Source organism: Larus michahellis, chromosome 4 (assembly GCF_964199755.1).
Source record: "Larus michahellis chromosome 4, bLarMic1.1, whole genome shotgun sequence".
Lineage (NCBI taxonomy): Eukaryota > Metazoa > Chordata > Aves > Charadriiformes > Laridae > Larus > Larus michahellis.
Window position 1 is genome coordinate 46,257,391 of NC_133899.1, and position 23,414 is coordinate 46,280,804.

Below are 23,414 nucleotides of genomic sequence, written 5' to 3' on the forward strand. Positions count from 1 at the left end.
TCCTTCTCCTCAGGGCTGCTCTCAATCCATTCTCCGCCCAGCCTGTGTTTGTGCTCGGGATTGCCCCGGTGTGTTATTTGTATAAAGGGCAGTGAGTACAAAGGGGATGTGGCAGGCGAGCCAGAGGCTGCCCCGGAGCAGGCGGTGAGCAGGGCGGTCCCCCCCCACCCCGGGGGAGGGCGACCCGCAAGCCCCGGGCACGGCCGGGCCAGGCGCCGGCTCTCGGCGGCCTCCCCCGCGGGGGCCGGGCGGGGGCGGCCCGCCCCGGGGCCGGCTCAGCGCAGCCGCCGGCTCCGCCCCGCGGGGCCCGGAGCAGAACCAGGGACACATCGACGGAGGAGGGAGCGGTCCGCCAAGCCGAGCCCGACCAGCAGGTAGGCGCGGTGGGGCCGGGGAGCGGGGCGGCCCGGCCCGGGGGTAGCGGGCGAGGGCCGGGGCTCCCTTTGCCAGGCCCGGCGGCGCCGCTCCCCTCGGGTGGGGGTCCCGGCGGGGCGGGGGACCGGGACCGGTCCCGGCGGGGATCTCAGCAGCGGGGGCTTTCCGCGGGGCGCTGGCGGCCGAGGGCGGCAGCGCAGCCCTTTTCGGGGGGCGGCGGGCGGACGGACATCCCCCCCCCACCCCCGGCTCTCCGGGGAGCCCCCGGGCGGGTGGTCAGTGCGAGGGCCGCGGGGAGCCCCTCCGGCGGCGAGTCCCGGTTGCTCGCAGCTCACACGCCGGCCCCTGTGTGCGCCCCTTCACGCTGAAACGGGTGTGTGTATGTGCGAGTTTTGGTCCTCTCGTGTGGCCTGAAACAAGTGGCCATCAGGTGCGGGGCACCCGCTGCCGGGCGGGAGCAGCCCCGCAGGCCGGGCGCGGTTGCGGTTGCTGCAGAGCGGTTTCGGTGAGGCTGAACGTGCCTCCGCTGCGATCCGGGCAGTGCCGCCGTCTGCAGCGGGACTCTGCCGGGATTGACTTGTCGGACGTGGATTAGATGCCTCTGTAGCAATCCTGCCCCTGTTACAGCTACAGAAATCGGGTACTGGCCCAGCCTGATGTGTCCCTTCACCCCCCGCTCCCCCCCTTTTTAAGATCCCAGTGAAGAGTTTAGAGTCGTCCTTGCATTTCAACAGCTAGGTAGATGTTGGCTGTGAATTGTCTTGCGGTGTGGCTGTTAACAAATCTGTTGATATGGGGATGAGGGCTGGTTACAACCCAGGCACGCTGTTTCTGCCCCAGAGCATAAAAGCTCTGCTGTGTGTACTTTAACATAAAATGGAGCACTCAAAAAAAAAAAAAAAAAAAAAAAAAAACCCAACAAAAAACGCGGGGGGGGGAACCTCCAACCATCCTGGAATCTAAATGCTGGCTGCAATAAATTGTAAAACTAGCTCAGGATGAACTGTTCCTATGTCTTGGACCAGCTCTAGCGTTTCCATCTTGTGCATGAGATGAGAGCTTGAAACTTTACTAGCTGTGCAAGGGAGGGACAGAGTGTCCTACTGCAGTGCTCTAGGAGGTGACGGCTGGCGAGAAGAGCAGCTCATGGATCTCCAAGATCTGCTTTGTGCTGCTGCTGGCGGTAGAGGTTTGCAGGGACATAACCCATCCCAGCACTAGTGAGGCCTCTTGATGTGTAGCTTCCGAAAACACCTGTGTGCTTCTCTGCAAGTGAGGGTGTACAGCTGGAGAGTGCTGTCTCGAAATCTGCCATCAGTGATAATCCTGTCCATGGGAGACTTCTTTTTAGTTTTTGCTTGGTTGTTTTTTTTTTAACTTTCTCAGGCACTTTGGGCTTGAGAAAAAAATCCTCTTCAAAGCCCGAGGGGTGAGCCTGCTGCTGTGAAGCTTGCTTGTTGCATGAGTACCATCGAGCAGAATTGTGTGGCTAGGATCTTTTTGGTGGACCACAGCGTCCAAGTGCAGAAATGTGGCCCTGAAAATCTAGGGGGAGGTGTCTAGTGAGAGGAGCAATCTCGGTAGTGTGCTGCTGTAGGCTGGTGTCAAGATAAGCGTGTGACAAACAAGTTGTTAAAATGACAAATTACTCATATCTTACACAATACTTGACGAGCACTAAGTGGGAAGAAAGTGTTAGTGGGGGAGAAGGGCACTGGTGGTGTGTGGTCAGTGACCTGTTTAGCAGTGGCACTGCATGGGTGGTGGCAGTCCTTCCAGTGTCCCATTGCAGGACCTCTTTGTGGTTGCTACAGTGGGGTGGTTTTTAACATTCACGCTTCTTTCCGGTCCTTTGGCTGGAGCAACAACTCCCACACCTACAGCTGTGCTTCTTTAAAAAAATCAAATATATATCCATGGGCACTTCCTCATGTTGGGCTGCCACATAGATGAAATGGACCTTTGCCAACTGCTCTGCAAGCCAATGTGTGGATTTGGAGTGGCTCAGGGGAGTGAGTAGCCTATCCTCACTCCTAACGTCCTTTTGTTTAACACCTCTTTCCTAGAAGGATCTTGCTTCCAAAATAGCTTGTCTCAATGGAGCCTCTCTGGACCTGAACCCTTCTTGGCCTGGGGTTCTCTGTCCTTGCCAAGGGCTCTGGGGACAGCCAGGATGACATCCTTGTCCCTGTGCTGCAGGGCAGAGGTGGCTGGGTGAAGTCTTGCAGCATTCGCTTAGCTTCTTACCTGCATACGACAGAAATAGAGCAAGACGCAAGCTCAGTGCCTGGAGAAAGATTTCCCTGCGGGCAATCTCTGTCCTGCTGCATGGAAGCTCCTCCCTTAAGAGGATTTAGTGGCTTTAATAACGTGGCTCATCTGGACTCTCTTCATTCCTGTTATTGTCTCTATTTTAGTTCTCGGGGGACAGGCAGGTGTAGTGTGACCTACAACCCTAAGCTGGTGCAGGAGATGCTCTAACGAGGCCTTTCCACAGCCCCATGGAGGTTTCCTGCCCCAAGCCGCTCTCTGCTTCAGACTCCATGTCTGGAGCGGTTTTTATGAAATTCTTCATCTGACTGTAGCTGAGAAAAGGTTTTTATTCCTCTCCTGTATCTCTGGGTCCTTATGTCACAGCTGTAAGGCAGCAGGGGACCATCCAGAACTGCAGGCATTCATCCAGTGGATGTTTAAATCAGAGAGGTGCAGGTGGGGCTTTTGCAGACCTCTGGTAGCTACATGCCCCAAGATGCTTTACAACTCAAACCATGGCCGTGGTTCTTGGTGCCCGCTGGCACTGTTACAGCAGGAAACACGCAGCAGAGGCAAAAGGTACTGCCACAAGGACCTTGGGCACCAATGCCACAAGATCTGTTATGGGAAAGCCAGGGTGATGCTGGGAGGTGGACCGTGCCCCATGCTATCTGAAGTAGTAATTATTGCTCCACTTTAATGGTGCCTGTGGCATGGCAGTCACTTTCTTCCTGGTCTTGTTTCTGTTTGATGGTGTGCAGGAGGTGCTGGTGTGGGTCTAGCAGGGCTCAGGGTATGGCTGAGTGGCTTGGAAGGCCGGAGGAGGTAGCGATGCTTCCAGTGGGTCTGTACAACAAGGGATGATTGGAGCCTCAGTTCTTGCACTTCTTCCTCACTTTCCTCTTTGGAAAAACTTGTGTGCATCAAAATCAACTTCTTACTGCCACAGGCCCTCACCATAGAGTGCCTTAGCTTCACCTCCATAAAATAAGAGCATCCCCTTCTTCTCCTTCCCTACCTTCGTTTGTCTCCGAACATGGATCGTGATATCCTGGGATCTGGAATCCTTACGTACAGCAAAGGGTCAGTTGGCCCCAGTAGCCATGGCCCTCCATAGTTGTCAGCTTTGATGCGATAAGAAATAAACCGTGTTCTTGCACTAACACTTCTGTTGGAAGAATGTGGGATTGGAGCTTTCCATGGGCAAATGATTAACGACACGTGCATGAAGGGATGGCTGCATGAGCCACCTTCCCTTTAGGAGCTGTGCAATGAGCTGCAACCGTTACCTAACCATCTCCCTCTTGTCTTGGCTTGTTTGTATTCTTGAAGAGGGAATGAAATGGAAGAAAGGCTAAAAATTACAGACTCTTTCTTGGCATGGTAAAAGGAATAATACGGGAGGCACGGCCAGTGCCAGCAGTTCCTTGATGGCTGGTTGGCTGTGGCAGAGCCTGTTTGCTGAAAGCTCTCTGGGCTTTCGGGGCTCAGAAACACTGAAGCAGTTAATGGCTGACTTGAACCTAGTCAGGGCGATAAATGAAGCACAAGGAACTGCCTGCTGGAGATTGCTTAAATCATTGCTTGCGTGCGTTGACAGATTCGGAGCGAGCTCATTTTCTGGAAGAAAGATGAGGCGTTACTGTGGGCAGCTCTGTGAAAGGGACTGCCTGGTAGATGACAGCAGGAAAAGGGAATAAAACAGTAGCCTGTTGGGATGGGGACAGGGATTGGAGACTGCTGGCTGAAAAGCTGGGTGCTTCAGGGCTCATCCAAAGTAAATACAGGGGAGAAAGGGAAGGACCCTGCCTTCAGCTTAGTCTTTCTCTGTGGGAAGAGGCACATGCATGGGCTGTCTGGATGACTGCTCTACTTCTTCTGTCTCCTTGGTGAAGCTTCAGAACTGGGACACCACCGTTTAAAAGCAAGACAAATCAAAGTGCGGTGCGTGTACTTAATTTCTGAAACTTGCTGCTGAGGTAGGTGGCCTGTTTGTCCTTAAGGAGCTCAGGAGCTGGGAAGGGCCAGATCTCCTCTGCCACCTGGAGCCTTGCACACAGGCAAAGGACTGGTTGCATCTGTTAAGGATGCTGCTGGTTCAGTTTCTTTGCTGCACAGCCTTGAGCAAACAGGTGCACCACAAAAGCGCCTTACCCTTTACTGCAAGACTGCTGCTGGGCTGTAAGCAGATCGCTGATCTCTTCCGATATGATGGTAATCCCATGTCCATGTGCACTGGAGAACTGCTGAGCTGGGACGAGCTATATACGTTAAGATATGCAGCAGCCCGGAGATTTGAGGTTATATAATGGAGAGTTCCCCTTGTAGGCAAAAATAGTTCTGCTTCAGTCAGAGGGAGGTCTCTCATACACAAGCATAGGGAGGGAAGAACTGCAGCCGTGCACCTTGAGCCGAGCTGACCCTCCCACGGCTGCAGTCGGGGACTGCCTTTGGTCCCTTCTGCTGCTGCCCCCCATCAGTGGCCATAGAGGCAGTTTGGGAAAGGGGAGGGAGAGGAGCGAGCTTACAGGCATTTGTGTAGCGGCGCTTGGACTCGCTGTAAAGTAGTTTTACCTGTTGGGAACAAAGGCGGCTCTTTCCCAACGTTGCCCTGGAGAAGGGGTTATGGTCACTGGATGTGGCTGTGTCCTCTTCCAGCACCTTCCTTTGGCCACTGCCTCTGTGATCTGTGAGGTTTCTGTGCCCTCACCAGGATGGGGCCAGGGGGCCACACGGGAGCTCGATGCCTTCAGCTTCTGCCTCTACAGGAGAGGCTTCAGGCAGCAAATCGTCTGTCTAGTTTTAAAAGCAATCCCCTCCAGGACTCTGGTTTTGCTTGGGCTGATGTACCAGACTGGCTCAGGTTCCAGTGAATTGCCTTTAGGTGTCTTCTGCATTGGAGGACTGTGGGATCTCAACCCAATCTGTATTGATTGGGAGGTGTGGAGTGGCACATGAGGCAGGTGTGGAAGTGACATCTTAGCACGTGGCTAGGACTGCAAGGTCTGCTGCCATCATCCCGTAATATAAGAATATGTAAATCCTAAATTCCCAGAGCCAGCACGTCTCCTGTGATAGATGATTGGTTGGGAATCAGTTGTGAAGTCTGAATTAACTAGAGGAGCTCTATTATTGCACAAAATGGCTCAGTGCTCTAGTTAGACCTTCCCAGGGAAGTTTCTGTACCTTTTCTGGCATTTCAGTTTCTACCTGCTCTAGCCTTAGAGGCAAAAATATCTGTGTTGGGAATGTCTTATTCCCTTCCTACCTATTTTTTTTTTCCTGATTTCTTGTGGGTCCTGCAAATGGCTTATTTAACACTACTTGGACAAATTGAAGAGAGATTCCGTATTCAGTGGTGTCACTATTGAGTGTTTCTTTGGACTTTGGTCCCCAGAGCTAATATGCCTGCTTATGAAGGGCACCGTGCAGACTACTCTGCTCCTCTCCTTTCTGCTTGTAATCAAATAATTTGTAGAGTACCCTTTGCATAAAAGGTTGCCATTCTGGCTGGTGTGCTGGCAGGACAGAATCTGCCATCGTAATTGTGCATTGGTTGTGGGGCTTGTTTCATGCTGGTGGTGTGGCACAATCCAAGTGTCCTCTTGACTGCTGTGGAGTCAGTCATGTGTCTGACTTGTGTGTCATTGTGGATGACACACGTGTGGGTTGCCCCTTGATAGGACGAGGGGCAATGGTTTTAAACTAGAGCAGGGTAGGTTTAGATTAGACATTAGGAAGAAATTCTTTACAATGAGAGTGGTGAGACACTGGAACAGGCTGCCCAGAGAGGTGGTGGAGGCCCCATCCCTGGAGACGTTCAAGGCCAGGCTTGATGAGGCTCTGAGCAACCTGATCTAGTGAAGATGTCCCTGCTGACTGCAGGGGGGTTGGACTAGATGACCTTTAAAGGTCCCTTCCAACCTAATACATTCTAAGATTCTATGAAGCTGCTGGTGATGAGTCAGTCTTGAGTAGATTCCCTGGAACGCCCTCAACTTCCCAGTGTGTTTTACTGAGTAAACTCAGTCTCTTGTCCTCTTGCTCCCTGTCTTCTGTGTCTTGTGATCATGGAGGCTCCCATACAGAAGTGGGGATGCAGAATGCTGTGCTGGACTTGGAGTGAGGAGACAGCTGACCTGCAGATTAGTAAGACTCTTTCTCCCCTGCTGTTGCCTTGAATTTTGCTCTGACCAAGCAAAGATGGGAACTATTTTGCAGCATCTGTGCTGGATGCTTAAAGAAGGTGGAACTTAAAAGGCAGGCAGCAGTTCTAATTATGCTTATCTCTGAAGTCTCTTTGGGGGGGGGGGGGGGAACCAAGAAAAACCCCAACCAGGCAAAACCCAGCTGCCTGGATGTACTTTCCCAACAGTCTAAGAAGCTGCTGAGCTCTTCTTTGCATTCAGGTCCCTTTCTAATGCAGGTTTGCAGAGACACTGCACATGGAATAACTAAAGAGCCCTCTGAGTTGTGCAGTAAATCTGCCTATTACCAAAGGATGCTCTTTTAATTAGAGAAGACTTGTGCTCAGCAGCTGCTGAGCATGACAGTGCTAGACCACAGCTGTGTGGAGAAGCCCTGGTGGGTCATGTGAAACAAGGTAAAGGCACAGCCCTTCTCTTTCTGCTCCCAAGGGGTCTGCTGCACCTCCCTGGGGACACTGCATAGGAGTGGGGGGGAGGCTGTGGGTATACAATGGAGGTCCCCAGAGGCTGGTGGTGAGGGGGAGTGGAACCCTGTGGGTGCTCTCCCTGCACAGGGCTTAGCAGGTCCCTCACAGCAGATCCTCCAAGGGTTGATAACACCTTGTCTGAGTGCAGCTGAAATGGGGGTGGTTGTGCTGGCTTCCGAAGGGTGGGTGGTGATGCCCACGGCCGCTGGCACCTCTCCTGCATGACGTGAGGGGACCCTACAGGTCAGAGTTTCCTCTCGCTCCTGCTCCCTGGGGGAGGTGGTGCGACTCACAGCTTCCTGGGATGAAACCGAGCTGACCAAAATGCTATTGCTGAAACTGTGTGGGAATTTCTTAATGTTAAAAGCAGCATCAAACTGGCAGCTACCTCGGCAGAAGAGGCTATTTCAAGAGAGGGCTATTTCAAGGAACAGCAAGCTGCTTTAATGACCAAGTCAAAGACCTCAAAGGCTCCTTTGATTTGATGCTGTAGTCCTGCTGGTGGTCTCAGAGCCTGGGTATTTCCGCATTCATTTCCAATCCATCGTGTTGCAGCTTCGGAGGCTGTTGTGGTGGCGGTTTAAGCTTGATCCTGTAGTAAAAGAGTAAGCTCCTGCTTTACGTAGCTTCAGGCAGATGGGAAACCTCTTCCTAGCTCAGCTGTCAGCTACAAGTAAGACCTACCAGTGTGTATACAAGTAGACGGCCATGCACCCGGTGTTGTCCCGTGGGAACCTAAACAGTTGCTCCTTGTTTGCCCAGAAGGGAGACAGCCTTTGCCACTGGGTGTTTGCTGTCAAACAGCCTGCACAGCAGTGTGTGAGCAGAGCTGGGTCAGCGGCCGCGCTACTGCGGTACTGTCTGATGGCTGCTCCTCTGCACAGAGTCTCGGAGGAGGAGCGGGCTGTGGGGCTTTGCTGGGCTGGGTTTCAAGCTGCTGCACTAGCCAGGTGTGGGTACGTGTCCTGGGAGCAGAGGGAGCCATGTGTCGCAGCCCTTGCCTGCCTAGGTAGCATGCGTGAGACCCCCTGTTGTAACTTGATGTCATTAATATATTTGGTTAAATATATTTTGTTTGTCATTAATATATTTGATTAAAAATTGTAGAACTGATGTGGGTAAAGAGCACAATGTGGTGGGATAGAGGCAAGTAAAAAAAAAAAAAATGTGTCTGCAGCCCTATTAAAAACTAATCTTAGCCTTAATCATGATTTACTGATTAAAGATGAAACAGTTCTGCTTCTCTGCCCCTGCCACTCTTCCCCCGCCCTCCCCCCCACCCCGAATTGGGAGCATTTATGTCTGCATTGAGGCTTATCTGATATTTGTAAATCAGTTATTCTGGATAAAAGTTCCTTCTTTTTAAAATAAATACCTCTGAACTGTTCATTTTTCCATCTCATTCTTCTAGCATTGCTCCATCAAATAGTCTCCCGAAATATCTGTGCTCTAAATTTAAAAAAGGAGACCCTTTCAAGAAAGTAACAAAGCCCACCCAGCCTCCCTTGGTTTTGGTTCAGCTGAACCCATTTTCCAGACGGCTGTGTGTAGATCTGTAGGCTCCAAGGAGGCCCCTCCTTTTCCCAAAACAGACCCAGCTTTTCAAAGTTTTGCTGTCTATTTTAACTGCCAAATTCCTAGGGAACTTATCCCATATGTCTGTTCCTCTTGGCTTGAAGCAGCCCTGTCCGTAACCTACGCATGTGGTGCATGGAAGGCTGGATTGATTGTTTTCAGTTTTTTGGATGGTGTTTGGTGGAGAGGTGATCTAAACTGCAGGTGGCAGGTCTATAATTGAGTAATGTTCTCACATTGCTCCAATTAAGTTACTCCAGTTAAATTCACTGGGATTACCTGCCTGGTAATGCAGCAGTCAGCAGGGCAGCAAAACACCTGCATGTATCGCAGTCTGCCTTGGCCTCCAGGACCTCCCTTCCTAGAAGGGAAACCAAAAAGCTTTTGAGCATCTCTTCCAGCTGGCTAAGTGTTTCCTAGAGGCCCCCTTTGTCTTCCAGCTTTGTCTGCTGAGATTTCTTATTGTGGCATTTCACTTCCTAAAATGCTTCAGCTGGGAACAAAGCAGCTTCACTGCAGTTTCTGCAACAGCCTGTGCTGTGTTGCTCTTCCTCCTCACAGTGCTGCCCTTTGCCGTACAATGCAGCCTTCTTTTTCCACTTCCTTTGTCCTGTAGGAAGGGCTTGGAGTGAGGAGACTGCTCTGCAAAGGTGGAATGGAAAAAGTGATAGACAATGCTATGTTGTATATCTCAGAGACTGTACAGCAGCCCCTGCTGGGACTGACTCTTTGGCAATAAAGCATGAAATTGCTTCTGAGCTGCATCCCCAGAGTGATCAGACCAGCAAGGGGTTTGGCTGTTGTGGACAGGTGCTGCTGGTTACAAATGTGAAACCATTTGTGTTACTCACATTGATATTGGAGGGGGAAAATGCGGTTGCAGGTGGATATTTTTGAGTAGAAGCAAATGACGTAAAACATCTGTGCCTTGAAGTCTTGTACATTAGGGCGTTTCTTGCCCCCTTGCCCTCTCTGAATCATCATTTTGGAAAGAGGCAGCTTGAGACAGAGTCCCTTCCTCTGAAGCTTTTTATAGTTCTGGCTTTCTCTTTTCATTCATGCCCACTGGTAGTGTCAAGTGGATCTGTGGCGTGAAACTCAAGATGTTATGAAATGTTTGTGCTCAGACTGTCTGTGACAGCGCTCATCTCGCCAGCAGGCAGGCCAGGCTCTGGTGGGGCACAGGGTCTCGTGTGACCCTGGGGGAAGAGAAGGCTCCAAGGAGACCTTATAGCAGCCTTCCGGTACCTAAAGGGGGCCTACAGGAAGGATGGGGAGGGACTCTTTATCAGAGAGTGTTATGATAGGACATGGGGTATAACGGCCTCAAACTGAAGGAGCGTAGATTTAGATTGGATATCAGGAAGAAATTCTTTACTGTGAGGGTGGTGAGGCACTGGAACGGGTTGCCCAGGGAGGTTGTGGATGCCCCATCCCTGGAGGAGTTCAAGGCCAGGCTGGATGGGGCTTTGAGCAGCCTGGTCTAGTGGGAGGTGTCCCTGCCCATGGCAGGGGGTTGGAGCTAGAGGATCTTTAAGGTCCCTTCCAACCTGAACCATTCTGTGATGGGAAATCAAGCTGTTCCTAAGGCAGATGGCAGCAGGTGCAGAGGCTGGGTCTGAGCAGTGACCTTTGGTGACTGTGGCACTGCTGTTGTGTGAATGGTTCCGTACCATTGGAGACCCCTGACTTAGCTGTCCCTGTATATTTGTAGCAAATGGGTTTGCTGAGTTGCTTCTCTTGTCCTCCTTTATGTGCGTGTCTGGGAGAGGCCGTGAGATACTTTTTGTGAGAATCTTGTGGGAGTCCTGTTCTTCTGACTCAGGGCACTAGCAGCCCTGCAACAGGGTCCTTCAGGTTGTAGAGTGGAGGGGCCATGGTTATAGTAGGGCAGACCTGGTTGAAGAGGAATGATTATTACAGCTAATGATCTGTGGCCTTCTGCTCTAGAATCACATATCATAGTGCCAGCACACTAACAGGGGAACAGGAGTGATTCAGTAGCCACAGGCATACAGGCAGCTGGTGAATTGTGAGGGTGCTGCAATTAGCAAATGGTGTATTTGGCAAAAACAAGATTACTGAGATCACAAATAATAAAGGGACTGCTTTTGTGAATAGGCCAAAAGATGCATCCCTTTGTGTGCTGAGGCACTTTTCTGTGCGGGTAGGACTTCTGTGACTTTCTGGTCATGGTGGTGTCCAGCTCTGCTTGATCTATGGGGCTAAAGGGTTAAAACTGCCACTTCTTGAATACCTTGCTGTCAGCAAAGGAGTGATACAAAGCATGTGATATGATTAAAGTAGACTAATAGCCTGTCTCTTCTGTGGTTTGAGAAAGCTGACTTAATTCTAAAGCTTCATAATCATTCGGAATAACAAGCCAGAGGTCTCTTCTCTGTTTGCCTTGTGGTGGATTTATTTTGGATGTTTTTCTTCCTTTCTGCCGCTTGAGATCATGTGGATGGACCCCAGGGGCAGAGGTCTCGGGGAGAATCCTGGTGCCAGAAGACACTTCCATTCTCCAGTGGGCTGGTTGCCCAGCCACGTGGGACTTCAGTGCTCTGGTGAGCACTTGGCTAGCTTGGCAGGGTGTCTGAGCTCCTCCAGAGGCTTAGCCTGAGAAGCATGAGGGAGTGCGTGTCCTCGTACGCTCTTCTGGGTAGGCTATCTCTAGCTCTTGGCTTCTAGCAGTGTCTGGCTTCAGCTATGGAGTGAACTACTGGGGAGCCTGCTATTGCTGGGAATGGCCATGGATAAGCCGAGTTGGGCTCAGCTTCTTTCCCATGCTGGGAACCAGTGCCCGGGCTCTGCTAAGCCCCATCCGTCTGCCTGTGGAGAAGCAGTGTGCGGTCCCAAGGCTCCACGGGCAGAGGGGAAGTGAAGAGAGAGGGTGTTTGTTTAATTGCTGCTCAAGTTGATAAGCTGGGGAAAGCTTCCTGCCCTTGAAGTAAAACTACTGCCTCTGCACCTTTACTACATCCTTGCTAATTCCTGGAAAGAAATAAAAAGAATAGGAAATCTCATTTCCCAGTTCAGGCAGATGCTGTGACTTCTCAGAAGCAGGTTTGGCATGGGTGTGCTGAATATAAACACCCATTAGTTATCTGCCGTAGCATCTGAGAAAATGGAAGTAACTGAAAACCAGTTTGTTTTGAAAGGGAACTTTACAGTAGAAAGTCCTTGACCTTGACCTCTTGCATCTTATGGGAGGTGGAGGAGGAAGAGATAAAAATCAGTTATACTACCTGGCTCCTACCTCAGTCTGGCAATCTCTGGTGTTGTCTCACAAGATAGGGTGAAAGCCTTAATGCAAGCTTGCTTTTTTTTTTCTGCCTGGACTGTGGTAGCCTTTGGGTGCTTTGGTAGGGAGGGAAGGCTGCTGGGTTTCAGGAGGGTATCTCCAAGCCAAGTGGCGTTGGGAGGGATATTGTGCAATTCCTCTGAGGAGATTTGTTGACCTCCAAGGCATTGCTTGCATGAGAAGGGAGGCTTGGGAGCCTGTCCTGTGCATGTACTTGCACCGGGGATTTCCAGGCTGATGAGTCTGATGGCAACGGTAAATGCTTAGTAGCATCCTCTGCCCGCCGGGGAGAAGCTTACCCCGGCACAAGCAGAGTGCTGCTCGTCTGTGCCTGCCACCCTGCTGCAGTTTGAGGTGCGGGTCCTGCTCCGGGGGCTTTGTTCCTCCATGGGGTGGTGTGGGGCAAGCCAGCATGGGGAACTGCCTTTGACACACAGGCACCGCTTGCAAGCAGGAACCGTTTCAGAGGTTAAGTTTACAGCGTGAGTGCAGAAAACAAAGCTGAGCTGGTCTTGTTTTTGGAGCCATTAAAGAGCCAATGTAGTCAAGTGACAGAGTTGCCCAACCAGTTTTGCGAAAACTATGCATTTTTACTGCACCTTGTGCTGGTTTTAGTCAGTGTGGAGACCTCTTTCTGGACCCTGTCTGCAGCATTTGTTGCACAAATAACATTCTTGTACGTGGTAATCAAAAAGAGAAAAAGTCCGCTAAACTGTACTTCTGGCTTTTTCTTCTGTCTGCTATTTCTCGTAAGTTGTTTTTCTTTTTTTTTAGGGGGAGACGAGAACCAAATGACTTTTGGGACAAGGTTGTGAGTTTTCTGGGTTGGTTTTTTTTTTTTCCGGTTTTCTTGGCAGACTTGTGTCTCTGGTCTTGCTGAATGGAAAGATTTGCTTAAATCGGAGAAATACTGTCCTGCAAATACTGTCATGCTGTGCAAGCATGACTATATAGACTGAAAATAGCAAAGAACTTTCTCAATTTGCCAGTTGTAGGGACTGAAGACCTACTTAAACGTTGGCGCTCAAACTGAAGTGTGAAGTCCAGATATTCTTAAAATCTGATTGTGCTCCTTGCAAATATAGAGAGATGATGACGGGGGGCTTCTAAAACCTGCACTGATCTCTGATACCGAACTGTGAGTTGGCCTCTTTTTAAGAGTATGATAGTAGTTTATAATTATCACTTCCTCTCAGGCATCAGAAGTACATTTCTAAAGTACGCATTTCCTTTTTACAAAATGCACAACATGTGCTTGCTGTGGTTAAACATGCTGAAAAACCTCTGCCATCCTAGACAGTCCTATGAGCGCTTTCTAATCTAGGGTCTCACTGGATGACACTGTCGCTTGTCGGATTATTCGCACAACAGTATACTAACTACAGAAGTCAAATGGGAAAACCGAATGTCTTATCAGGTGCCCCAGGAACAAATCTACTTTTGCAGTGTGAATTGATGAGTTTTCTCAGGCACTCATCCAGTTTCCTGAGAAATTTGGTCTTTCTGCAGTATTTGCAGCCAACTGTTGCCTTGCTTTGGTCTGCTCCCCTTACTCCGGGGACAGCAAGTGTGCAGGGACTGCATGCACACCCGAGCCTCTGGCTTGCAAACGTCTTGCAGATGCTCATCTTTGGGTATCACTGTACATATCTGTACTCCTAAGTGGTGAGATCAAAGTTTGTTGACAACTAAGTATCATGCTGCAGTTAGCGGGCTGATGTAGCTGTGCTGCTATATCTGACTTCGGGCTTAGCCCTCAAACCATCTCCTCTAGCTTGAAGGGGATTGCTTCTAGTTAAGAAGAATATGTCTGTAGAGTAGATGGAATAAGATTTAGACTGTTCCACATACCTTCTTTTCTTCCCTTCTGTTTCCAAAGTTTGTATTATGCAGAAATGCAGTTTTCTACCTTGCCCTGACACTTTCCTTCAGAAAGAAACTGTACTTGAATCAGTGATGCACGCACACATAAATAAAAATAATCTCCGCATCTGCAAGTGCGGCCTGTGAGAGGGTAACCCTAATTAGCAGCCTTAATATTTAGGATCCAGCTTCTCCCTCAGATCCCTCCATTGTAACTTTTGAAGAGAGACCATTTGGAAAATCTCCAGGACAAACATGATCTTGTTTATGTTTTCAAGGTCAGTACACAGCTGGTATTATCTCAGTGGAGCTTAAAGAAAAGTTCAGTGAATTCAGACCTGAGTCTTTCATTGGCTCTGCAGTTATTTGCTTGCCAGAGACAAGGTGTACTTCCTAGGTGTACTGAAAGTCCAAGGCCTTTGAATATTAACGTCAACAAGATGAACTCCTTAGGATATTCTTTGTATGTTAATGCAGCTGTGACTTGCAGTCTCTGCCCTGAGGGCAGTGCTGTACCTGGTTAACAGGAGACTTAGTAACTCTGCCATTGTTCATTAACCGGGACTGGTGTGTGAAGCAGTCCCGTCTCATCACAGATGATCAGGAGACCTTCTGATTGCCAAGGGCTTGTGGATGGGGAAGCATTCCTGGCAGCTGAGCTTTGAGTACAAGGGCTCAAAATCCTCCAAAAAATAGGCTGTTTCCTCCTGCCGCTGAAGATCATGGCTTTCTGGGCTGCCCGTTCCCCAGCCTCTCCTGCATGCAGGTGTCTGGCTTGGAGCTGGAATGGGAAGTGACCATTTAGTGAGCAACCTCTGATGCCCGGCTGGCTTCTGTGGGTCTCTAGCTTGGTATATACACCTGTTCTGGTTTCTGGATTGGGATAATGCTGCAAAAAGTAACTGCACTAGCCTTCAAAATGGCCTTAACCTCATGCAAATTAGCATGCAGATAAACATCTTTGTGGAACCACTGGCTTGCTGACCTCCTCCTAGGGACAGGTGCTAATTGTTGTCATCGGAGTGAGCCAGTTCTGCCACCTGAGTACCTCAGTGGGAGCTCCTCCTTCTCCAGGGCTTCTTGGTCGATCTGCCTGCAAATGGGCCCAGCTAATCTTGGACACTCTTGTGGTGCAAAAAGAAGGCAGGGAGGTGAGACTAGATCAGGGAGAGCTTTAGAGATTTTCAAAACCCAGCCTGGTAATAGTATCTTGAGGGAAACAACCTGTTGCAATGTGTAAGGCTTGGGTAGGCGTGGGGAGGGTGGTGCTTACCTGCTGTGTCAGAACGCATGATCAGCTGAGGCTGCTTTGGAGGTTGCTTCACTGGAGGAGCTGAACTTTCATCCGGAGATCCCACCTGCCACATCAGATGCAAGATGTGAAGGATCAGGAGCCTCAGGATATGCTGCAAAACCTTAGTTCAACAGCACTGGCTGCTGCATCTCTGCATCTGTCGAGCTGGAAGCTTCTCCTTTGGCAGGCAGGAGGGGTAGCAGAAATGAGCCAGCATGCCAGCCTTACAGGGCATTCACGGTGTTTGTGTGGGCAAGGGGAATAGCAACTAGAAAACCAGTTCTGGTGCTGGTTTGACCTCCTTGTAGCCTGGTAAAAGCTAGTAGCAGCACATCCTGAGCAACTTGGTTTAGAGGGAGGTGTCCCTGCCCATGGCAGGGGGGTTGGAATGAGATGGTCTTTAAGGTACCTTACAACCTAAACCATTCTATGATCCTATGGGGTCTGCCTTTGTTTTACACTCCCTGTGGTCAGAGCTGGAGGGGTAAGTAGTGGGGAGCAACTGGCCAAAGTACATACAAAAAAAAACCAAACCACCTGTAGCTTCTTTGTAACTGATTATTTCCTTTCCTTAAGGAAGAGGGTCTGGGGACAGCATCTGCTGTTCTGTGTAGATGCATTCAGATGTGAACCCTCTTTTACTTGAGTTGGGGCGCTGGGGCTGACCTTCAGAGCTCATTGCTCTCGGGAGCACAGTGCTCTCCTTGAGAGTTTGCAGGAACTTTGCACTTGCCTGTAAATGTACTGAGACGGTGATTTCCACAACTGATCTGCTCTGGTTTGTGTTGAGGTTGTTCCTGCTTGTCTCTTTCTCTTTCACCACGCTCGTAAATGAGCCCCTTATTTGCGTGGTGCGGTAACTTGGCAGCTGAGGTGCTTCAGCTGCTAGAGCTCACTGGGAAGAAACCTGCAGTGCAGGAGCACGGGCGGTGCTGCAGGGGAAGGCTGAGCTCTCACTGCCAGAGCCGCACGGCACAGGCACGTACCGTGCCAGCCTGAGCCAAATATCATAAACTTCAACAAGCACCAAACATGCAGTGCTTGCTAGGTGGAGGCAGTCCAGGATCTAATTTGAGAGAGCAGGATTGCAATTAAAAATTAACTTAGCCTCTCTGCCCCCTGACTGATGCGGTTGTAAAGGCCGTGCATGAGCGTTCCCTCGCCCGCCTGGTGGGGCGGGCAGGCAGAGGTGTTCAGCTCTTCCCCATATCGCCTGTCCTTCGCCGCAGTCACCTTTTGCAGGAGGGGGGCTGGGAGTATCACAGGTTCCTGTGACAAAAATAAGTTAATCTCCGAGCCGTGATGGGACTCCTCTGCTGTCGCTAACAAAGCAGGCCTCTGTCTGCCTCTCCTCAGACACACGTGTCCTGGATTTTGTGCTCCACATACCAGTCTTGCTGTCATCGCTGTTGCTGGGAGAATGACAGGCCTGAAAGCTGGAGGTGGTGGAGGGGGCAGGAAGCCATCCCGTGAAGCCGGTTTAGCCTGTGTGGAGTCATCCCATTCCTCCTGCATGGGGAACCCCAGGGTCCTGGATCAACTGATGCCTTCCTGGAGTTAGTTCTCCGTTCAGGTCCTGGGGCTGATGCTAAGAAAGACCCAGGATCAACTACGTAGACGCTGACCAGGCCATGTTGGCAACCAGGCTTTTATGGCAGTAGTGTCTCAAAGCAGCAAACTGATAGATGTGCATAAATAATCCCGCATATCTTTACAGGATGGGAAATGAGAGGCTAGGAGAAATGCCACTCTGCAAGTTGACAGTGCAGTCTCTTATGAAATCCTCTGCAGAGCTGTCATCAATCTGGAGAACAACGGGGAAAACTTGGAGGCATATGGGCAGGATTGTTGAAGAGTCTGGGTGGGGCTGCTTGGGGAGGAAAATCCAAATGGTCAAAGCAGTTAGGGTGGAGAGGAAAAGGAGGAAACAAACAATTGTAGACAACCAGTGGAATTTAAAAGTTGCAGACTTCATGCATTAAACCTTTGCATGCGCTGCTGCAGAATGTTAAGGCTCAAAAGTTGACCAATCTCAAAAGGCAAATGGTCAGCTCTGAGTGCCACAGTCCGCAGGCAGCATTGGCTGGCAAGATTCGGTGCTTAAGCCAGCCCTTCACTGCCGAGTGACATACGCCCAGTTATTATAACTTAAGCTCGTCGGCTTCCAAACCTGACCCATCTCAAATTTTGTTGAGCTGCTACTTCTACTGTATGGCGGTGTTGCTAGTTTTGTGACTGTGTTGTTCAATTTCAGAAGGTAGGGTTTTGAGGAGTTTCATTAATGTAGTGAACAAAAGTAAGTTTAATTTCTTAAGGATAGTGTAGGAATTGGAAAATCTCTAATGTTTGAGTATGTGAAGCCCCGAAGTATCTTAAAAGCTCAAAGCAAAATCCTAAAAACTTGGTTCTTTTTTGGCTTGAGAACTGTACTTTTAATTATTTTATTGCTAGGAGCTACAAAAGTGGTATATCTCCCTGTGGCAAGAGGAGAACAGTGCATAATGCTGTAATGCACAGTTGGATTTTGGGGTTTTGTTTTTTTTAGTAAGCACGGAAGATGGTATGCCTTTAACAAATAGCTAGGAGTAGAAGAGCCCTGAAAGCAATCTTTTATCACCTCAAGTATGTCTTTTTCCACAACAGCTCTTCTGAACTTGTTTGACTACTTAATTATCTTAGATAACTATTGTAAATGTACTAACAGCTCTGCAAATCTCTGTTTTCCTGACTAATCAAAGTAGCATGGACAGAGTTGGATGTAGGCAGCACATGGCTATTTAGTGTTAGGAAGCAAATCAGCAAGTACTGGGAGTTGTCCCTCTGGTTTGAAAATAAGGAGGACTGCACCTGGGACCGGACATCCTAAGGTAAGAAGTCCAGTGCCTTGTGCAGAAGGTTAGTATCTAGCTTAGTTCTTGGCTAGGTTGAAGAGTAGAAAAACACTCGTATCCCCCACAACGGACATTCATCATCATCTAGGGACCTGGCTGCCTCGATGTTCTGGTTAGACTGCAAGGCTCCAGTTTGCGATGCTATTAAGAGGAGATGTGCTCATGGTGAAGCCAGTGAGCAAGCCAGCTGGATGGGAAAACTTATGTCTTAGTTATCCTGTCCAAGTGCAGTCTTAAGTGTTGGTGCCTGCCAGGATTAACAGCCTGAGAGAATATATCTCCTGCAGAGGAAAGGAAGGGAGCATGCAGCTTGAAGCAAGTGGTATTTGTGCAGTCCCTGCTCAAATACTCACCCCTTTTCTGAGATCCTGTTACGGGGCACAGAAGTTCTTGGGTTACAGCTGTTCTTTGACAGCAAGCTGGCATTTGTGGTAGGAGAGTTGCTCTAACACGAGGAAGGCTTGTTGAGTAAACTTGCTGTCGTTAACCAAGGGTAAAAATCTGCTAACAGAGCCTTCGCTCACTTTTCATAGGTTGGTAGTGATGCAGCTGTTGTATAGTGCATCTCTGCTGGAACAGAACCAGCTCATAGCTGATGGCTGCACCTGGGGGGACTGGAAATGGGAATGCTGTGTGTTTGATATTTGTTGTAAGTATGGACCAGAAACTATTGCAGCAGCTTTCCCTGGCTAATTTGAAGGACTTACTTTTGGGTACTGCTGGCTTTATGGACTCTGACCTGAGGAGTTAACTGAATAAAATGCAACTTGAGATGATGCTAACCTGACAGTGCAGTAAGAGCTCCTTAGGTGCAATGACTGCTAGATAGATGGGATTTTTAAGATCGACCTGTAGCATAGCTGGCCAAGACTGTATATCTGTGCTGCTTTCCCATCTCAATAGCATGTTGCTATGTGCTGTGCAGCGATGGGCTTAGCACAGGCTCTAGCTGTGGCATCCCTTTAAGTTAGAGCAGTAGTGTTGTCTTCAGCCACGAAGTTCAGGCTCGTGCTCTCTCCTGAGAATTGGAGGGCGAACCATTGCTTGGTGGGAAGACTAGCAAGTTATAACAAGGCCCGCGTTACCAGTTTAGCTCTCAGAGTTAACCTAAATATTTAATAGGATTAAGCAAAAGCCTTTGATTGAAACAAAAGAACATACTGGGCTCCAGTGACCCTCGGTACACCCAGGCTGGCAGCAGGGAACCAGAACTGGTAGGGCTTGCTCTTCCCAGACCAGACTGGTGACCCCAGCCTGGTATTGCTCTTCCTCCGGGTGTTGCTTTTTAAGGCAGCATGGCCTGTTTTGAGCAAGGAGCTTGCTAGAGCAAATTTTAAGGAACTTAAAAGTCCTCTGTTGCCTATGAGGAAACATAACTGAGTGTGGGGGAGGAAGAAGAAGCAGGAAAGCTGACCTGAGACGTTCCCTCACCCGTCCTCATGTGTTACTCAGCTGTGCTGTTTTCCCTGGAGGAGGCTTACTCTAGTAGTGGGGGTGGTTTGTAGTTCTTCTTTCTGACTTCTGAGCTCTTTGCTGTCAGACAAGTGAGAATTGCAGTAGCTTGCAGTCATACAGATCTACTTACTCCTCAGGTCCTGTACCTAAAGACCTGATGAGGATCCATTGTTGATAAGCTGTCTAATTTGCAATGTTGAGAGCAACCTTGTCACCTCTTCTCCTGCGGGTTTACATAGGCTTCCAGCATGATAATTGAGCAGTATTAACTTCAGATACAGTATAAGGCCTTCTCTCTGTGGTGAAGATCTGCCCTGGAGTTTGTCTCTTGCCTTCTCTGTATTGTTTGCTGGCCACTCCATGGATGCGTGTAATTTGTGTGGCTGGTACCAACAAACTAAAACCGGCATCTTGTCTTACCAGTGCTCCCACACTGCCTAGAATATGTGAGGTTGGCTTTGGAAACTGGGACTTGTTGAAGTCTTGCCCGTCTTGATCTTGCAGCAGAATTGGTAGTATGTAACTGTGGAGCAGACTTGCTGGTCCTCATGCGTTGCCAAAGCATCTCTTCAGTGTTCCTTCAGCTGCTTAGGGGCCACAAGGAGATGAGATTTTCTGGGGGAGGGAGCTGGCCTTGTGAGCTCCTTCTTCAGATAAGTGCATCCCTTTTCTCTATCGGGAGCGGTAGCTAGAGTTGGTGTTTCGGTTGATGCTATTAATGCAAAGTCCGTATAAATAGTGATGGAATTAGCAGTGTATTTGTGATTAAATCCCTCTTGTAACTGTGATAGCCCTCTGTCACTCTCCAGGAGCTCTTGGCAACAGTGGCTGTTTGTATTTGTAGTGGTGGTGGTGTCTTGTCTTGCTCTCCTGAAAAGGAAACTCAGGTAGTCTATGGAACACGTGCTTTCTGTGTGTCTGCTCTGAGACCCACCAGATGATTCAGAGCTCTGCACACGGTGAGGGTGTTGCTCTGAAACTGCCTGGAGGACCTGTCACTAACATAACTGGTTGTCTGTCTGCTTTCCCCTTAGGTCCCGTAAGTGAAAGAAGATGGGGTCTGGCTGCCTAAAAGTCACTAAGTACTTCCTCTTCCTCTTCAATCTCCTGTTCCTTGTAAGTATCGTGGGCATCTGCAGAGTAGAAAGGAAGAACTGGACTAAAATTAGCTGGAAAGGTGTTTTTTCTGGATGTTCGCCCAGTGTGTTCATTAAATAAAATGGCCAGAGTTTTGGAAGGAGGGAGGGAATCCCTGGAGCTGAGGGACATCAGAGCTGCTGTGCAGCTCCCAGGTATGTCGAGCAGCTCCGCTCCCAGTACCCACTGGCTGTCTCCAATTCACGCAGCTCCCTTCTAGCAGTGGGAAGGGAAAACAGGAGTTATGGCTCCTTTCTGGGAGGAGGGTAGTTATAACTACCTTCTCTGCCACATCTGGAGCAGCAGCTGAGCTGCCCCTGAGCTGCAAAGCTACAAAACCTGCCAAGTAGTGGCAATGCCCTCCTAAATAGGCCAGGCAAGCTTCAAAGAACAACTTTAATTTTGTTCGAGTCCCAACGGCTGGTTTTGATTTTTAACAAGACGAATTAGTCCAAGTCCCCTATTTGAAATGGAGTTGGGAGGTTGGGGAGACTGGGGCAGGCTTACCTGGGGAAATGAGGCAGCCCACTGGATGCAGTTATTTTCAAGTGTGAGGCTTGGCAAAAGATGAGCTCCTTTTGGATCAGAGTGGGTCTGGGAGGGCCATACACATTCTTGCATGCATCCTTTTGTGAAGCATAAATATTGTGTGTCATGTGGACGGTGATGGTACTGTTGGTGCTGCCCTCCTGCAGTGGGATGGTGTAGTGAGGAAGCATCAGGTTTCATCTGTCCACCTATTAGCAAGAAAATAGTCTGTCTGATATTGTTATCCTTTGTGCAGCGTGTAAGGGAAAGGAAGGTCAGGCTGGGAGGGCAGGGAGGGAAATGGAGCATGATAAGGTGAGCACTGCTTTCTGGTCTCTGTCCCTGCACATAGCTTCACTCTTGCTTCCTGCATTGCTGTGCTGCTGGCACATGAGCTTGAACTTGAGGCACATCTGGATCTGTTTTCCCTTGGCGTACTCTGCTGGCCCTTTCTGTGTTTTGCTTCCATCCTAAAAGTAGTTAGCTCTGGTCTAAGGGCTGAAAGTCAGGGGTGCTCAAAGCATCCATGGGGAAGACTCTTGGAAGGGAGGGGAGAGGAGAGGTTTTTCAAGTGCCACTAGATCTCTGAGTATGATTTGGTCTGCTTTAAGGGTAGGAAAAAATCCAGCTGAGTCCAGGCTTGTCCTTCCACTACTGTAGGACTCCTCTGAAGACATACCAGCATCCAGGCTATCTGCTCTCTTGAAGAGTTGGACTTTTAAAGCAGCATATAACTTAACCAGTCTACCCTGGGAAGCAGAGCTGCATTTGCGAAGTCAGGGTTTGAGTCTTGCTGAATGAAGCCCAGTACCTGGGCACTGTGTCGTTTTCCTTTATTCTCTAAGCCCAGGTCCGAGTTCATCAGCTAATCTCTCTATAGAGAAAGTTCTCTTCAAGAAAGAGAACTTTCTTGAAGCCTGGGAGGAAAGATGACAGCCTGAAATACTACGGTGCCTTACAACGCTGTCGCTAGTTTTGCTGGATGCTATCAATGGTTATTGTGGCATCGCGATTCCATGTTGCCCTCCTCTCCCCTCTCTGCTGAGCCAGGCATGGTCCCAGGCAGCCTGCGGGCATAGCGGTGCTGTTGGGAGGCAGAGTTGAACTGCTTCGTCAGGCCGACCTACGTCTGCAGTGAAAAGCGTTTTCCTATGTTTTGCAAGACTGGGAGGATGGCAGGCACTGAATCCCTCCGTGGGTCTTGGGGAGGCTTGAGCACTCCTGTCTGGGTTGCAAGTGATGGGAAGCAGCTGTTCTTTGTCCTGTGCACACCCTGTTCCAAACCAGCCCCTCTGGTGTAGCAGCCAGCCCCTCTCCCTCTGGGGGAAAGCTGGTCTGATGCACTGAGCTGGGCCTGGAGACTAACAGTTTTAAGGAGGGGTGTGAGGAGGTATGTGCTGACCGAAGGGAGAAGCTGCTTTAATGAGCTCCTTTGCTAAGCCCGCCGTGCAGCATGGGCTGTCTTCCCCTTTGATGCGGCTGTGTTCTGGTGGGGAGCTTGCTACTTCTCTAGAGTATGGATTTTGAGCATGCTTCTGTCTTGACCGATGGCAGGCTTTTTGCACATGCCAGGTGTTGAGGAAGGTGGTATCCATTACTTTCTCACTGTCATAGGAAGCAGTTGACATGAGAAGCTTTTTCCGTTATGGTTGTTCAAGGTGTAAATGGGGGAGGTATTCTTGAGCTTATACAGTGTGGTAGATCAGTATTAATCTAGCAGAGAAACTGCTTCTGTTGAGTTGCTGTGAGCATGGACAGGTTTTGCATAGCTCATGCTGCTTTCCCAGAGCTGCTGAGTTTTGTTGAGGAAAGTGCTTGCACATTCATGTGACAATGCTGGTGACGGAGCTCTGTACCTGCTCTGCACCCTGAGCTGAGTCTCTGTGATTGCACCTTGTGCAGGCCAGCCCTCACTGTCTGGAGTGTGTTTTCCAGCCTTGCTTGGAGGTGATGAATTAAGCCTTTAGAGACACGTTAGAGACTCTTTTAGAAGTTAGTTAGTCATTGAAATAGCACTCCTCTACAGCTCGAGGTCTGTTAGAAGGTCCCCTGCTATAGCTGAAG

At 49.6% G+C, this 23,414-nt stretch overlaps 1 protein-coding gene across 1 annotated transcript in view; it reads left to right on the plus strand.

The window, feature by feature from the left end:
• The first annotated feature begins 233 nt into the window (after window positions 1-233).
• CD82 (CD82 molecule) overlaps window positions 234-23,414 on the plus strand; it is a 43,031-nt gene continuing 19,850 nt past the window's right edge. The window contains exons 1-2 of the mRNA XM_074584327.1: window positions 234-374; window positions 20,720-20,801. Of these exons, the coding sequence (XP_074440428.1) occupies window positions 20,739-20,801 (63 nt within the window). The 5' untranslated portion in view covers window positions 234-374; window positions 20,720-20,738. The remainder of the gene's footprint in view (window positions 375-20,719; window positions 20,802-23,414) is intronic.